Source organism: Nyctereutes procyonoides, unplaced genomic scaffold (genome assembly GCF_905146905.1).
Source record: "Nyctereutes procyonoides isolate TBG_1078 unplaced genomic scaffold, NYPRO_anot_genome, whole genome shotgun sequence".
Classification (NCBI taxonomy): domain Eukaryota; kingdom Metazoa; phylum Chordata; class Mammalia; order Carnivora; family Canidae; genus Nyctereutes; species Nyctereutes procyonoides.
Window position 1 is genome coordinate 8,290,891 of NW_026575044.1, and position 18,950 is coordinate 8,309,840.

At 36.1% G+C, this 18,950-nt stretch overlaps 1 protein-coding gene across 1 annotated transcript in view; it reads left to right on the forward strand.

Moving 5' to 3' along the window:
* Positions 1-18,950, forward strand: part of CATSPERE (catsper channel auxiliary subunit epsilon) — a 177,755-nt gene that overhangs the window by 22,016 nt on the left and 136,789 nt on the right. The window contains exon 5 of the mRNA XM_055324355.1: positions 12,499-12,523. Coding sequence (XP_055180330.1) covers positions 12,499-12,523 — 25 coding nt within the window. The remainder of the gene's footprint in view (positions 1-12,498; positions 12,524-18,950) is intronic.

Below are 18,950 nucleotides of genomic sequence, written 5' to 3' on the forward strand. Positions count from 1 at the left end.
ATTTCTGAGACATAGGGTAGTTCTATTTTTAACTTTTTGAGGAAACTCCATACTATCTTCAAGTGGCTGCTCCAGTTTGCATTCCCACTCACTTTCTACCCATCCTCCCCAACATCTGTTGTCTCCTGCATTGTTAATTTTAGCTGTTCTGACAGGTATGAGGTGGTATATTTCATTGTGGTTTTGATTTGTATTTCCCTGATGATGCATTATGTTGAGCATCTTTCCATGTGTCTGTTAGCCATCTGTATGGCTTCCTTGGAAAAATGTCTGTTCATATCTTCTGCCCATTTCTTAACTGGATTATTTATTTTTCAGTGTTGAGTTTGAAAATTTCCTTAAAGATTTTGGCTACTAACCCTTTATCAGATATGTCGTTTGTAAATATCTTCTCCTATTCTGTAGATTGTCTTTCAGTTTTCTTTATTGTTTCTGTCACTGTACAGAAGCTTTTTATCTTGAAGAAGTCCCAGCTGTTGTTTATATTTGCATTTCCTTGATAACTAATGATGTTGAGTATATTTTCATGAGCTTATTGGACACTCCCAAATAGCCTTTTGCAAATTATATGTTTAAGTCTTTTATCTAGTTTTTGATTGGATTATTTGTCCTTTTACCATTAATTTGTAGTATTTCTTGATACAAGTCATATGTCAGATATATGTTTTGTGAATACTGGCTATTTGGGGTCTTTTTTGGCTCCATACACATTTTAGAATTGTTTTTTTTTTTTTCTCTTTCTGTGAAAAAGAAATACCACTGGAAATTTGTTAGGGATTTTATTGAATCTATACGTTTTGGGTAGTATGAATACTGTGACAATATTAACTCTCTTGATCCATGGACATAGGATACATTTCCATTTATTTGGGTCACCTTCAATTTCTTTTTATCAATGCCATAGTTTTTGGTATATAGATCTTTCACTTCCTTGGTTAAACTTATTACTAAGTATTTTATTGTTTTTGATGCCATTGTAAATGGAATTGTTTTCTTCCTTTTTTTCAGATTGTTTATTGTTAGTGTATAGAAACAACTGATTTCTGCATGTTGATTTTATATGCTTCAACTTTACTGAATTTGTTAATCATATCTAACATTTTCTTGGTGGAATCTTTAGAATTTTCTATATACAAATCCATATCAGCAAGCAGAGATAATTTTCCTACTTCCTTTCTGATTTGGATGCCTTTCATTTTTCTTACCTGATTGCTCTGGTTAGGATTTCCTATACTGCATTGAGTAGGAGTGGTGAGAGTGGAATTCTGGTCTTGTTCTTGATCTTAGAGGAAAATTTTCCACCTTTCACCATTGGCTATAATGTTAGCTATGGGCTTGTCATATATTACCTTTATTATGTTGAGGTGTGATCTCTCTATACCCAATTTGTTGAGTTTTTATTAAGAAAGGATGTTGTATTTTGTCAAATATTTTTCCGCATGTTTTGAGATGATTGTATGATTTTTGCCTTTCATTCTATTAATGTAGTGTATCATAGTTAATGATTTGTATACGTTGAACCATCCTTTCACCCCAGAAATAAATCTCACTTGATCATCGTGTATGATCTTTTCAATATGCTGTTGGATTCAGTTTACTAGTATGTTGTTGAGAATTTTTGCATCTATTCATCATCATTTCTTGTAGTGTTCTTTCCTAACTTTTATTTCAGGGTAATGCTGGCCTTATGAAATGAGTTTGGGAGTTTTCTCCTCTTCAGAAAGGAAGAGTTTGAAAAGTATTGTCATTAATTCTTCTTGAAATAGTTGATAGACTTTACTAGTGAAGCCATCTATTCCTGGGCTTTTCTTTGATAAAAAATGTGTGCTTACTGATTCAATCCCATGACTCATTATTAGTCTGTCAAATGTTCTACTTTCTCCTGATTTAGTCTCAGTAGATGATATCTTTTTAGTAACTTTTTAAAAAGATAGATTTATTTATTTGTTTGTTTGTTAGTTTGTTTGTTTGAATGAGAGAGAGAGAGAACACAAGCACACAGAGGGAGGGAGAGGGAGACAGAGAAGAGACACTCTGCTGAGCAAGGAGCCTGATGTAGGACTTGATCCCAGAACCCCACGATCATGACCTTAGCCAAAGGCAGATACTTAACTGACTGAACCACCTTGGTACCCCTCTTTTTTGGAATTTCTTTCTTTCTTCTAGATTGTCAAATATATTGGTCTATAATTGTTCATAGTAGTCTTTTATGGTCATCTGCATTTCTGTAGAATTTGTAGTAGTAATGTCTTCACTTTAATTCCTGATTTTAATAGTTTGAGTATTCTTTTTCCTTAATCTAGTTAAAGTTTCACTACTTTTGTTTATCTTTCAAAAAGTAGTTCTTTGTTTTGTTGATCTTTTCTATGGTTTTCTGGTCTCCATTTATTTCTGCTCTGATCTTTGTTATTTCCATTTTTCTGCTAACTTTGGGCTTAACTTATTTTTCTTTTTCTGGTTCATTGAGGTATAAAGTTAGGTTGATTATTTGAGATCTTTCTTTTTTCTTAATGTGGGTATTTACCACTATAAATGCCCCTTCTTAAACTGCTTTTCTGCATCTCACAAGTTTGTTGTGTTTTGTTTCAAGATATTTATTGACTTTTCTTTTAATTTCATCTTTGACCCATTAGTTGTTCAGTGTGTTGTTTAATGTCCATGTATTTGTGAATTTTCCAGTTTTCCTCCTGTTATTGATCTAGTTTCATACTCTTGTGGTCATAAAAGATACTTGGTATAATTTCAATATTTTAAAATTTACTGAGACATGTTTTTTTTAACCTGACATTTGATCTCTCCTGGAGAATATTCCATGTGTGCTTAAGAAGAATTTGCATTCTGTTGCTTTTGGATGGAATATTCTGTATATGTCTGTTAGGTCCATTTGGTCTAAACTCTAGTTCAAGGTCAACTTTCTCTTATTGATTATCTATTTAGATTATCTATCCATTGTTGAAAATGCAGTACTAAAGTCTCCTACTATTATTCTATTATTGTGTATTGCTCCCTTCAGATTAGTTAGTATTTGTTTAATACATGGTGCTCTGATATTGGGTGCATATTTATTTACAACTGTTATATCCTCTTGGTGAATTGGCTTATTATTATGTAATTACCTTCTTTGTCTCATATTAAACTTTTTAACTTAACAATCTATTTTTCTGATATAAATATAGCTACCCCACTCTATTTTGGTTTCCACTTGCATGAGTTGCCTTTTTCCATCCCTTCACTTTGGGCCTATGTATGTCCCCAAAGCTGAACTGAGTCTTTCATAAGTAGCATATAATCGGGTCTTATTTTTTATCCATGTACCCATTCTATACCTTTTGATTGGAGAATTTAATCCATTTACATTAAAAGTAATTATTGTTAGGTAAGGACTTACCAATTCCATTTTATTAATTATGTCCCTACTCTTTTTTTTTGCTGTCCCTTTGTAAATTGATGATCTTCCACAATGATGTACTTTGAGTCCCTTCTTTTTATCTTGTATGTACCTATGATAGCTGGGTTTGGTTTTGTTTTGTTTATTCTTTGCCGTGATTACCCTTTGGTTTACTTGAAACATCATAAGTTATAACAGCAGTCTGTTTGGGGCTGCTAGCAGCTTACCTCGTATCATATGCAAACACTCTACTGTTTTATTTTCCACCCTATATTTTATGTCTTGCTGTCACTATTTACATCTCTTAAAAATGTTTAATATATTTTTATGTTATTTTTAACTCAAATATAATTAACATACAGTATTATATTAGCTTTAGGTGTACACTATAATGATTTAATAATTCTGTACATTACTCAGTGCTCATCAAGATGAGTGCACTCTTAATTCCCTTATTTCACCAATGCCCCCACCCACTCTTGGCAACCACCATTTTCTTCTTTATATTTAAGATTCTGGTTTTTGCTTGTCTCTTTTATTTCTTTGCTTGTTTGTCTTTGTTTCTTAAATAGCACATGAGTGAAATTATATGATATTTGTCTTTCTCTGAGTGACTTACTTCACTTAGCATTATATTCTCTATGTCCACCCATGTTGTTGCAAATGGCAAGATTTCATTTCATTTTTATAGCTGAGTGATATTCCATTATGTATATACCATATCTGTGAACACTTGGGTTGCTTCCATATTTTGGCTACTGTAAATAATGCTACAATAAACATACACAAACAGGTGCATATATCTTTTCAAATTAATGATTTCCTATTCTTTGAGTAAATAGTAGTAAAATTACTTGATCATGTGGTAATTCTATTTTTTATTTTTTTGAGGAACCTCCATACCTTTTCTCAGAGAGGCTGTGCCAATTTGCATTCCAATCAATACTGCATGACAGTTCATTTGCCTCCACATCCTTGCTAACACATATTATTTGTTTTTGTTTTTTATCCTAGCCATCTGACAGATGTGAGGGAATATTTCACTGTGGTTTTGATTTGCATTTCCCTGATGAATAATGGTGTTGAACATCTTTTTCATGTCTCTATTGGTCATCTATATGTCTTCTTTGGAAAAATATCTATTTGGGTCCTCTTTTTAAACTGGATTATTTGGGTTTTTATAGTGTTGAGTTGTGTAAGTTATTTGTGTATCTTGGATATTAACCTGTTACTGGATATATGATTTGCAGATATCTTCTCTTATTCAGTAGGTTGTCTTCTTATTTTGTTGATGGTTTCCTTTACTGTGTCAAAGTTTTTTACTTTGATGTAATCTCAATAGTTTGCTTTTGCTTTTATTTCCCTCAACTGAGGAGATATATCTAGGAAAATGTTTCTACTGATGAAAAGAAATTACTGCCTATGTTCTCAGAGTTTTATGGTTTCAGGTCTCATGTTTAAGTCTTTAATCCATTTTGAATATATTTTTGTGCATGGTATAAGAAAGTGGTCTGGTTTCATTGTTTTACATGTAGCTGTCCAGTTTTCCCAGCACTGTTTGTTGAAGAAACTGTCTTTTCTGCAATGTATACATTAGCATTTTTTGTCATGATTAATTGACCATAAAATCATGGGTTTATTTCTAGGCTGTTGATTCTGTTCTGTTGCTCTATGTGTCTATTTTTGTGCCAGTACCATACTGTTTTGATTACTACAGCTTTGTAGTATATCTTGAAATCTGGAATTATGATACCTCCAACTTTGTTCTTCTATCTCAAGATTGCTTTGGCTATTTGGGATTTTTTGTGGTTCCATACAAATTTTAGGATTTTTTTTTTCTAGTTCTATGGAAAATGTGGTTGGTATTTTGATAGTGATTGCATTAAATCTGTAGATTCCTTTGTGTAGTATGGATATTTTAACAATATTGGTTCTCCCAATCCATGAAAATATGGGCTATGTTTCGAGGAATTTATCCATTCATTCTAGGTTATCCAATTTGTTGGCATATAATTTTTCATAATATTCTCTTATAATTGTTTTTATTTCTGTGATGTTGGTTGTTATTTCTCCTCATTTATTTCTGATTTTCAGTTCTCTCTCTCTCTCCCTCTGTGTGTATGTCTGTCTGTCTTTCTGTCTCTCTTTTTGATGAGTTCAACAAACGGTTTATCAGTTTGGTTGATATTTTCAAAGAACCAGCTCCTGGTTTTATTACTCCATTCTATTGTTTTTTTAGTCTTGATTTCATTTATTTCTGCTCTAATCTTTTTTTTTTTTCCTTCTACTGACCTGGGGCTTTGTTCTTCTTAGGTCTGGTGGGCATAAGGTTAGCTTTTTTATTTGGGATTGCTCTTATTTTTTTAATTAGGCTTCTATTAGAACAGCGTTTGCTGCATCCCAAAGATTTTGGACCATTGTGTTTTCATTTTTCCTTGTCTCTTCGTATTTTTTTTATTTCCTCTTTGACCCATTTAATTGTTCAGTAGCATATTATTTGGCCTCGTGTATTTGTGTCCTTTCCAGATTTTTTCTTGTGATTCATTTCTAGTTTCATACATACCATTGTGGTCAGGAAAGATGCATGATATCTTTTCTTAATTTATTGGGACTTGTTTTGCTGTCTAATATGTGATCTATTTTGTAGAATGTGTAATGTGCTCTTGAAAAGAATGAGTATTCTGCAGGTTTTGGATCGAATGTTCGGAACATCTGTTTGATCCATCTGGCTTAATGTGTATTCAAAGCCACTGTTTTCCTTGTTGATGTCTGTCTCTATGACTTATCCATTGATTAAAGTGTGATGTTAAGATGTTACTGTCAACTTCTTCCTTTATATCTGTTAATAGTTGCTTTATATTTTAGGTGCTCCCATATTGGGTGCATAAATATTTAAAGTTTTTTTTTAATATTTACAATTGCTATGTCCTCTTGTTGCATTGTTCCTTCTATCATTATATGGTATCCTTCTTTCTCTCTTGTTAGTCTTTGTTTTAAAGTCTATTTTTGTTTGATAAAAGTATTGCCACCTCAGCTTTCCATTCACTTCTATTTTCATAATAAATGTTTTCCCATCCTTTTACTTTCAATCTGCATGTGTCTAGAGGTCTAAAGTGAGTCTGTTGGAGGCAGCATATAGATACATCTTACTTTTTTTTTTTGCATCTTACTTTTTTATCTATTCAGTCGCCCTGTGTCTTTTAACACAAGTGATTGAAGCACTTACATTTTTTTACATATAAAGTAACTATTGATGGGTGTGTACTTATTGCCTGTTTCCTGGTTGTTTTTGTAGTTCCTCTTGGTTCCTTTCTTTTTCTTTTGCTCAATTCCCTGGTGGTTTGATGGCTTTCTTCAGTGATAAACTTGGATTTCTTTCTCTTTATTTATTGTGCATCTCCTTAAGGTTTTGGATCTGTGGTTGCCACTAGGTTCACCAGAACCAGGCACTTCAGGGCTCTCTCCTATGTGGGTTGTGTGTGGCCTATTGTTGTGGCTGAGCCACATTTGCCTTTAGTCCAGCTGGCCGCACTGGGGCCTTTTGCCTTTTGCGGGTGCACCTAGTGGGATTTAGTCCCTGTGCCAATCTGGAGCAACTGTCAGTTTCCAATTTGGCCATGTCAGAAGTCAGAGTAGATGCCTATCCTCACTTGTAGTCTCACCAACCTATAGAGCACTCTCCTGCCTTATCCCAAAAGGCCTACATTGGTGGGTGGAATCTGACAGACTAGATGTGCCCCCAATTCTGTTTGCTGAGGCTGCACTTGCACCAACTGCAAGGTCCTCTCCCTGCCAGTCCCTTCAGTGGCTTTTGTTGGTGGGTGGAGTTGACAGTGAGACTCTGGGTGCTGCAGTCACATTGAACTACAAGGCTTTATTCCTGTGCTGCCCCTGAAAGTTTTTTGTTTGTGAGTGGAGCCACAGTCAGACCAGACTGATCAGTAGGGCACTCAGTTTGCACTGCCAGCTACAAGGTTCAGCTGCTGGGACTGTGGAAACACTGGTGTGTGTGTGTGTGTGTGTGTGTGTGTGTGTGTGTGTGTGTGTGTCTGTCTATTTTCCCCTCTCCCCAGGGCTGGAGTCACTTTGGAGAGCCATTGGTCCCTGCCAAGACTGCTTTTGCAAGGTGTGTTGGAGCAGGAGCCACTTTGAAGGGACACCTGCCAAGTCGGATAGGTTGGATGGGGTGGACATTCAGGAGAGTGTGGAGGCAGAACATGGAGTGTTAGCAAGATATATGGATTGTCTTCATGCTGGTTCCCACAAGTTTCAGCTGTCTAGGCTGGTGGGGGTGCGGAGGTGGGGGTTAGAGAAATGATGACTGCCAGCTCTTTTTTTCTTGGAGAAGTCTCCTAAAGATCCTCCCTGCCCTTCCAGTGTACATTCTGAGATTAGTAAATAAATCTATACCTCAGTAAATATCTGCTGTATACCTCAGGCACTTTCCAAACTACTGCTTCTATACTGTATTGTGGCTGGGTTATTTATTATGCTGGCCCTTTAAGAGTGGGGATTCAGTTTCCTGTTGCCCTATGGCCCTCCTGGAGCTGAGCCCACTGATTTTTATAGTATTCAAGGTTAACTGCTGATTGTAAAAACTCATGAAATTGAGCCCCATTGGGTTTTAGAGCCAAATGTCCTGGGTACTCATCTTCCCAGTTTGGGTTGCCCATATCTGGGGTGCCTGGTGTGGAGTCTGATGCTCTTGCTTCTCCATGCTTATAGTGTCCCTCCTGTTTCTGATTAATCTTGCCAAAATGTTTGGTTCCCAACTATGTTTCTGCCCTTCCTACCTTTTTTGATGTGGCTTCCTCTCTGTGATTAATTGTGGAAAGTCTGTTCTGTCAGTTTTGGGTCATCTTCTGTGTTAGTTGCATTCGTGTGACTGTTCGTTCTCTCTGTGTGGGATGCAGTGAACTTAGGATCCTCTAATTCTGCCATTATCTCAGAACTCTCTATCTATTTATGTTGTGTATCCATTGCCAAATTATTGTATAACTATTTTTAATAATTTTGTCCTTTCACTTTTATATTAAAGTTAAGTGACTAACACACCACCTTGTTATGATATTAACTTAATTCAGAATCTCATTATATATTTACCTTTACTCTAGTTTGTTATATGTTTTCATGTTTTCCTTTACTATAGACCTTTAATATCAGCTTGAAGAACTCCTTTCAGCATTTCTTATGAGGCAAGTCTAGTGGTGATAAATCCCCTCAACTTTAATTTGTTTGGGAAAGTCCTTATCTTGCCTTCACTTCTAAAGGACAGATTTACTGGTAAAGTGTTCTTGCTTGGCAGTTTTTTCTTTTAGCACTTTAAATACATCATCTCATGCTCTTCTGACCTGTAATGTTTCTGCTGAGAAACATTCACCTAATGTTCTCACCTAATGAGAAACTCTTCACCTAAATGAGATTCCTTTGTATGAGAGGAATTTTTTTCTCCTGCTGTTTTAAAAATTCTCTTTTTGTCTTTGGCTTTAGACAATCTTATTATAATGTTGTGGAGGAGATCATTTTAGATTGAAATGTTGGGGGAACAACTTTATGAACTTGAATGATTTTTTTAAAGATTTTATTTATTTATTCATGAGCGACACACAGACAGAGGCAGAGTCATAGACAGAGAGAGAGAGAAGCAGGCTTCTTGTAGGGAGTCTGTTGTGGGACTTGATCCTGAGACTCCAGGATCACACCCTGAGCTAAAGGCAGACACTCAATCAGTGAGTCACGCAGGCATCCCTATGACTTGAATATTTAATCTTTCCCTAGGTTTGGGAAGTTCTCAGCCATGTTATCTTTAAGTTTCTCCTTCTCTTCTCTTTATGGGATCCTAGTGATACATAGACTGTTTCTCTTAACGGTATCCCATAAGCCTCACAAGTTTTGGTCTTTCCTTTTTATTTATTTATTTAATTTTCTGAACTGAGTATTTGCAAATATTCTGCCTTTGAGTTTGCTGATTTTTTCTTCTGTTTGGTCCAGTCTGCTGTTGGAGCTCTCTTGTAAATTCTTCAGTGTAGTCATTATATTCCTTAGCTTGAAAATTTCTGGATTGTTGTTTTCTTTTTACGTATTCTATCTTTAAATTTCTCATTTTGTTCTTCTATTTTTCTGATTTCATTAAATTGTTGATCTTTTTTCTCTTGTAGCTCTTTGGTCATCTTTAGAACCATATTTTGGATTCCTTTTTAGGATATTTATCTCCATTTGGGGGGACCCATTACAGGAATTTACTATGTTCCTTTGGTAATATAAGGATTCCCTGATTCTTCATGTTCCCTTTGGCCTCACATAAGTATCTACATATTTAAAGAAGGAGTCGCCTCTTCCAAACTTTGGGAGATAGACTTTGCTAAGAAAAGTCACCTGTGGGTAGAGCATGCTATGACCCCAGGTTTTGTGATGTAGGGCACCTCAGGAGCATGTGGAATCTTTGGGTTCAGGGAGGCATGATGTCTCATTAGCTCAGGTCACTGGGGTCCATAACATCAACAACTGTGTGGTATTTGGCAAGCACTGTGTGTCCACAGTGACTACAAGGGCTGTTAGGGTTCTCAGCAGCTCCTCCAGGTCCAGTGACTAGAGACCAGAGCAGGAAGTGATAGTGGCCCAAGACAGTGATGTGCACATACTCAGCTGTGGGGGCCTGCCATAGTTTTCTGTGAACTGTTTCAGACACACACATAATGTTGAGGGCAAGGGCCTGGTTGAATAGGCAAACTGGCAGTTGTAGGAACCCTGACTATTTATGTGCTCTCTTGTGGCTCTGGTGTCTCACTACAGATGTAGGCACAGCAGTGGAGGCAAGTGATAGTAGACAGTGCCAGATCTAGGCTCATAAATAGCTTTGAGAGCCTTGGCCATTGGGATCCATTCCCATAGCTGTAGGGTCTTGTCACAGACATGCCCATGGTAGCAGAACAAATAATGGGAATTGGGATAGGGAGCTTATAGGGACACATTTGGAGAAGCTAGCTCCAAGTACCCACAAGGGAGTGGAGGTCAGCTGTGGGGTTCTAGGCTGCATCTTACACTTGCACAGCTTAGAGGCATGGGGCTAGCTGCCTGTGTGGATCCCATTCTCTGGCAGTGGTGAGGGTAGGGGAGTGAGAAGGGATGCAGACAGCTGGCATATGCAAGTGCAAAAATTTGTGGGGTAAAAACCAGTGAAGTCTGCAGAGGTCCTTGGTGGCTGTACTGATCACTGATTTCTTCTGTGGTGGAAGTTTCCAGGTCCTCTGCAGAGAGCAGGTCACTGGAAACACTGGTTGCTCCCATTGTGTGGCTGACGCTGGTGGCCCATTCCCTTCTTCCATGCTTCTAGTCATCTCTATACATCTCAGCTCTGCCAGTCCTTGGGTGGGATGAAACCAAACAGGTCCTTCATGCAGTACCCAGAAAGGCTGAGGAAGCTGGTCACTCTCTCTGCTCTCCTTTTCCTGGGGAGGGGAACTCTAGTTGGTGAGTTCCCTCTTGGCACTGAGCAGTGCCAGCTCAGTGGATAGGGTGATAAGGAAAAAATGAAGCATTCTTTCTTCCTTTTTTGTGCAGTTGTTCTCAGGTTTTTGTTCCACTATGTTAAAGTTTCTTAAGTGGACTCTTGAGTGTTTCCAGAACTGTTTCTGTTTGTAGATAGCTGTCTAATTATTGATCTTTGTAGGGGCATGAAGGTTGGCTTCTACTGCACCATCTTGGTGACATCAGCCTTTTTTATTTCTGTAATTAATTATCCTTTCTCAGTTTTTTATTTGCCTTTTTATGATCTATCCTTAACTTTAATGTCAGCTCCATTCAGGTTTCTTTCCTTGGCCCTCTTCTCACTCTACACTTCAGTCTGTACACCACGTCAAGAAAGCTATGCAAACTGATAAAAGATCCAGCAGACTGTTGCTAATTTTCCATGGGAATCATATTGTTACTTTAACATAAACCAAGTCGATTTCTCTACCAGGTTACTTTTTATAAGCTTTTGAGTAATTAAAATTAAATAAAGTCTTTCACGTATTATCAGTACATTTCTCCTTTTACCTTTAAATTTTCCTTCCCAGATAGACAGGTAACTCAGTGACCCACTTCTGTTCTTATTTCCTGTACCTCTGATAAGTAGCATAACCCAGGGCAGACATACCAGCCCTGGAGCGATGGATCTTTTTGATCAACCTAGTCCTTTGTGAACTCTTAACACATTTGCCTATCAAGATTTACAGTACTTATATTATTTCTAAAATCAGACTGATCATATGAAATATTATTTTCATTATATGGTCTCAGAAACTCACTGCACACATATTTACTGATTCCCAAAATATCTTCGTTTGTTTTATACATAACAGTGTACTGGGCATTGTGCAGCAATCAGCAAATAAGAGAACATAGTTCTGAGGCACTGAATTTTAGAGATTATATGATAAGGAAAATATAGATATCTTTAAATGAAAAAAAAATCACTTTCCAAAAAACACGCAACCTAACATATAAATGAATGTTGTCCCTTTCAGAAAATTTACATTGAAAGGCTGATTAATAAAGGATTTGCAGTGCTAATTGATTAACCCGTTTTTGACATAAATTACAGCAGGTAAACACTACAGGTTTTCTTAGGCAAAATGATCATGTCACATTTTAAAGATTACTCATACAACTTTGCCTATGTAAAATTGTAGTATTGTTAAGGCAGCATGCAGATTCGAGATTCTCAGTCTTTTTTTTTTTTAAAGATATTATTTATTTATTCATGAGAGACACAGAAAGAGAGACAGAGACACAGACAGAGGGAGGAGAAGCAGGCTCCATGCAAGAAGCCTGATGTGGGATTCAATCCTGGGAATCCGGGATCAGGCCCTGTGCAAAGGTAGGCGCTCAACCGCTGAGCCACCCAGGCGTCCCAAGACTCTCAGTCTTTTGACACATAATGGCATGTGAGAATCAATAGTTATGTTTAATCATAGACATATGTAGCTTTTTTAAACATTTGGTATTTGTTTATGTATCTGTAATAGAATATATTGAAGGATTTAGAAACATGTATATTGAAAGTAGAATATTCAAACTAATATTTAGTGTGCTGTTTACTAAAATATGATTCCTCTTTTTCCCAACAGAAATTTATTTCACAATTTAACCCAGGTAAAACATTTTTTAAAATTTTATATATCCTTCATATATCACTACTATATTATTTCCTTCTAATCTGTCATGTTTTCTAGAAGGAGAATTTTCCAAACTAATTTTTCAGCAAAATTTGCTTAGAGTACAATGATACTTCAGATATATTCGAGAGCTCCACAGACCTTTTCCGGAAGTTCATGAGGTCTATCGTTTTCCAACTATATATCTATGTGAGGATAGATTTTCTCCACCAAAACAACGTGCTTCCTTCCACCAAAACAACATATACCGATAGCTTGAATATAGGAGGACAGATGATAATTCAGTTGTTTTATATTAAGACAGATATTAAAGACATTTTGTAATGTAAAAATGTAAAACAACCATTTTTCTCATTTTTTTTGTCTTGGAAAACAATTATTTTTAATTTTTTTTCATAAAAATATATATCATGTTAACATTTATGGGTTTACTATAGTTTTCAAAATAAATTAATAAATATCTTCAAATTTCTCAGTTTTAATTTGTCTCATGGTAAATATTGCTAGATCTAACCCACCTAAAGCAAAAGCTCTGTGAGCTTCTCAATAATTTTTAAGGCAACGAAGGGATCTTGAGAGAAAAAGGTTATAATGTCTGGTCCAGAGAATCTTTAATTATAGGAGATGAACTGAGGATTGCTGGAGGGGAAGTGGGGGGATGGGGTAATTGGGTGATAGGCATCAGGAAGGGCATGTGATGTGATGAGCACTGGGTGTTATCTGCAACTGATGAATTATTGAACTCACCATCTAAAACTAATGATGTACTATATGTTGGCTAATTGAATTTAAAACAAAAACAAAAACATCTGGTCCAAGGATGGAAGATGGCCATGGAGTAGGAGGATCCTAGGCTTGCCTCTTTCCATGAATACAACTGGATACTATCAAATTATCCTAAATACACCAAAAATTGACCTGAAGACTGTCATAATAAACTCCACAACTACAGGTAGAAGAGAGGCCACATTGAAGAAGATAGGAAGTGCAGAGATGCAATTTGGGAAAGAATAGATCAGGGAGGGAGCCATGGTTCCAGAGAAGGGTGAGAAATAGACTAACACACAGGGGAGCACACAAGAAAAATGAATCCCCATACCATTTGGCTCAGAAAGTGAAAGGGGCTGAATTTTATGAGTTCTTGCTACCAGTGGGACTTAAAGTCTAGAGCTTTAAAGGTTGGTGGGCTTGACTGGGATAGAGCCCAGAGGGTACTGCACTGCTCTTGGGGAGAAGTCAAGCAAACAACTAGCAGACATACAGCATGGAAACAGTGATTAGGAAGATTGCCTACAGCACACACTGGAAAGATTATTCCCTCATTTGTGAGTGAGTCCTAGAGAGGCTGCATTCATGGAGAGATACCTCTGGGAATAAAGGAATTGGCCAGAACCATTTCCCTCCTCTGACCTTCAGCATAAGCACAGGGCTACCTGTGGGAAATCAGTGCAGTGCCAATATTTGCTAACTAACTTATGTATATCAAACTTCACACACACACACACACACACACACACATACTCCAGTGGAACCATCCATCTGAAACTGATGTATGCAACTGATGAATTATTGAACTCTATATCTGAAACTAATGATGTACTATATGTTGGCTAATTGAATTTAATTAAAAACAAGAACAAAAACATCTTGCTCAGTCCCAGTGCAGCAGGCCAGCTCCCCCAGAAGACCAGCTCAAACCCCTGCTCTCACCATGCATTCCATTGTGGGAGTTTTGCAGGGCCTCTGTTCTGCCAGCAGTGGTAACAGGTCTCATTTCATAAACAGACCAAAGCACACCTAGTTAAACATACCACATTAAGGTCAGGGACCAAACACTGCCTACCACAGGCAAAGAAAGACTCTGCAGATAATTGGCTTGAAAGATAAAGCAGTCAGAATGAAACAGCAGAGAATATGCAGCATACATTGAAGACATTCCCAGAAGCGCCAAGCCCTGGGGAATAGGAGACATTACATAGCAGAGCACTTCAGGACCTCTTCTTTGTAAGGCCATTTCCCTTAGAACAAGAGACATAGCTCTAATGTTTCTAACACAGAGAAACAGGCACAGAGATGTAGACAAAATGAGAAGACAGAGAAATTTATCCCAAATGAAAGAACAGGACAAGGCCACAGCCAGAGATTTAAGTGAAACATATAAGTAACATGCCTTGGTAGAGAATTTAAAGCATTGATCATAAGGATACTCGACCTGAGAAGAGTAAAAGACAAGAGTGAGACCCTTAACACAGGGATAAGGAATAACATAGCAGAGATAAAGGGCACAATAAAGAAAATGAGAAATATGCCTCATGGAATGAATAGAGGTTAGAAGAAGGAGAGGAATGAATTGACAACCCAGAAGACAGAATGATGGAAAGTAATCAAGCTGAACATAAGAGATTAAAAAAAGAATTATGCAAAACAAGAATAGAATTAGGGAACTCAGAGACTCCATAAAGCATGATAACATTTGTATTATAGGAGTCCCAGGAGAAGAAGGGAGAGAAAAGTGGTCAGAAAATTTATTTGAAGAAATAAGAGCTGAAAACTTCCCTAATCTGGGGAAGGAAACAGATATCCAGGTCCAAGAGACACAGAAAACCCATATCAAACAAAATCAGACACACACCAAGACATATTGTAATTAAGTTGGTGAAATATAGTGGTAAAGAAAAAAATTTTGAAGCAGCAAGACAAAATAAGTCAGTAACTTACCAGGGAAAACCCATAAGGCTAGCAGAAGATTTTTCAGCAGAAGTATTCCAAGCCAGAAGGGAGTAGTATGATATACTCAAAGTGCTGAATGGGAAAAATCTGCACCTGAGAATACTCTATCCAGCAAGGCTATCATTCAGAAAAGGTGGAGAGACAAAGAGTTTCCCAAACAAAACCTAAAGGAGTTCATGACCACTAAACCAGCCCTGCAAGAAATATTGAAGGGAACACTTTGAGTAGAAAGGAAAGACCAAAGTGAGAGTATAAAGGTAGGAAATACAAAAGCAATAAAAATAAATATTTCTGTAGAAAACCAGTCAAGGAATTCACAAAATAAAAATATGTGAAATATAACAACATATATCTAAAATGTGGGGAGGAGGAGAGTAAAGAATGGGTTCAAATTTTTCATGACCATGAACTTAATATAGACTGTAATATGAAGAAAAGGTTATAGACAAACCTACCGGTAACCTCAAATAAAAAACCACTAAAAAATATGCAAAGAATAAAGAGAAAGAAATCCAAACATATCACTAAAGAAAATCAGCAAACCATGAAAAAGAAAAGGAAAGGATCAGAGAAAATCTTCAGAAACAAAAACAAAGTAGATAATAAATTGACAATAAGCAAATATCTATCAATAATTATTTTGAATGTAAATGGACTAAATGCTTCAATGTAAAGACATAGGGTGACAGAATATGTAAAAAAACAAATGCCTATCTACATGCTGCCTACAAAAGACTCACTTCAGACCTAAATATAACTAGCGATACTTATATTGGACAAAATAGACTTTAAAACAAAGAGTGTAACAAGAGACAAAGAAGGATACTTCATAATAATAAAGAGGACAACCCAAGAAGATAATATTAACAATTGTAAATATGTATACACCCAACACAGGAGCACCCAAATACATAAAACCATTAATAAAAAACATAAAGGAACAAATTGATAATACACTAGTAGTAGGAAACTTTAACACCCCACTTCTATCAATGGATAGATAGTGTAAATAGAAAATCAACAAGGTAACAATGGCTTTGAATGGTACATTGAACCAGATTGACTTAACAGATAAAATGAGTACATTCTATACTAAAATAGCAGAATACACATTCTTTTCGAGTGTACATGGAACATTCTCCAGAATAGATAACATATTAGCCCACAAACAAACCTCAACAAATTCAAGAAGATTGAAACCATACCATGCATCTTTTCTGACCACAACACTGAAACTAGAAGTCACACAGAAGGAAAAATCTGGAACGAGGTTAAATAACATGCTACTAAACATGCTGCTAAACAAGGAATGGATCAACCAGGAAATCAAAGTTGCCTTTGGCTCAGGTCATGATCCCAAGATCTTAGGATCAAGCCTCAAGTCAGGCTAACTGCTCAGTGGGGAGCCTGCTTCTCCCTCTCCCTCTGCTGCTCCCCATTTGTGCTCTCTTACACTCTCTCTCTCTGTCAAATAAAATCTTTAAAAAAATACATGGAATAAAATCTTTAAAAAAATACATGGAAATGAAAATGAAAACACAAATGGCCCAAAGCCTCTGAGATATAGCAAAAGTGGTTTTAAGAGGGAAGATTATAGCAATACAGTCCTACCTCATGAAACAAGATAAATCTCAAATAAACAAACTAACTTTGTATCTAAAGGAATTAGAAAAAGAACAACAAACAAAACCTAAAGCCTAGGGAAAGAAGGAAATAATAAAGATTAGAGCGCATAGAACTAAAAACGAAATAGAATATATAAATGAAACCAAGAACTGGTTCTTTGAAAAAAAATTAATAAAATTGATAAACCTCTAGCCAGACTTACCAAGAAAAAAGAGAAAGGACTCAAATAAATAACATCACAAACGAGAAAGGAAATAACACCCAATACCACAGAAATCAAACAATTATAAGAGAATTTTCTGAAAAACTGTATGCCAACAGACTGGACAACCTAGAAAAAAAATGGATAAATTCCTATAAACATAGAAACTACAAAAACTGTAACAGGAAGAAATAGAAGATTTGAACAGAGCAATAACTAGCAAAGAAATTGAATCAGTAACCAAAAAACTCCCCAAACACAAAAGTCCAGGACCAGATGGCTTCACAAATGAATTCTAATTTACAAACATTTAAAGAAGAGTTAATGCCCACTCTTCTCACACTATTCCAAAAAATAGAAAAGAAGGAAAAACTTCCAAATTTATTGTATGAGACCAGCATTACCCTGATACCAAAACCAGATAGACACGAAGAAGAAGAAGAAGAAGAAGAAGAAGAAGAAGAAGAAGAAGAAGAAACTCCATGAAAAAATCTACAACAAAGTGCTAGCAAAACAAATCCAACATTACATTAAAAAAATCTTTACCACAATCCAGTGGGATTTATTCCTGGGTTACAAGTGTGGCTCAATATGTCCAAATGAATCAATGTGATACATCACATCAACAAGAGAAAGGATAAAAACAAAGTAATCATTTCAATAGATGCAGAAAAAGCATTTGACAAAGTACAACATCCATTCATGATAAAAACCCTCAACAAAGTAGATTTAGAAGGAACGTATCTCAACACAACAAAGGCCATTTATGAAAAACCCACAGCTAATATAATACTTAATGGAGAAATACTGAGAACTTTTCCCCCTTGTGGGGGTGGTGGGGACAGGAAAAGACAAGGATGTCCTTTCTCACCACTTTTCTACAACATAGTATTAGAAATCCTAGCTACAGCAATCAGACAACAAAAAGAAATAAAAGGCATCTAAATCAGTAAAGAAGTAAAACGTGCACTATTTGTAAATGACATGGTACTATATATAGAAAACCTAAAGGACTCCATCAAAAGACTGCTAGAAATGATAAATGAATTCAGTAAAGTCACAGGATACAAAATCAATATATAGATATCTGTTGCATTTTAATACAATAATAAAGAAGCAGTAGAAAGAAATTTTTTAAAAATCCCATTTACAGTTGCACAAAAAGTAATAGATAACTTGGAATAAATCTAACCTAAGAGGTGAAAGACCTGTACTCTAAAAACTATAAAACACTGATGAAAGAAATTGAAGATAACACACAAAAAAAAGGAAAGATAATCCATACTAATGGATTGGAAGAACAAATATTGTTAGAATGTCTATACTACCCAAAGCAATCTGCAGATTTAATGCAGCACCTATCAAAATACCAACAGCATTTTTCACAGAACTAGAACAAAGAATCCTAAAATTTGCGTGGAACCACAAAAGACTCTGAATACCCAAGGCAAATGAAAAAGAAAAACAGGGATGCCTGGGTGGCTCAGCAATTGAGCTTCTGCCTTGGGCTAAGGGTGTGATTCCAGGATCCAAGATTGAGTCCCACATTGGGATCCTTGCAGGGAGCCTGCTTCTCCTTCTGCCTATGTCTCTGCCTCTCTCTCTGAGTCTCTCATAAATAAATAAATAAATAAATAAATAAATAAATAAATACATACATACATACATACATACATACATACATACATAAATACATAAATACATAAATACATAAATAAAATCTTAAAAAGGAAAAAAGCTTAGTAGCATCATAATTCTGGACTTCATGTTATATTACAAAGCTGTAGTAATCAGAACAGTATGGTACTGACACAGAAATGGACACATAGATCAATTGAATAGAATA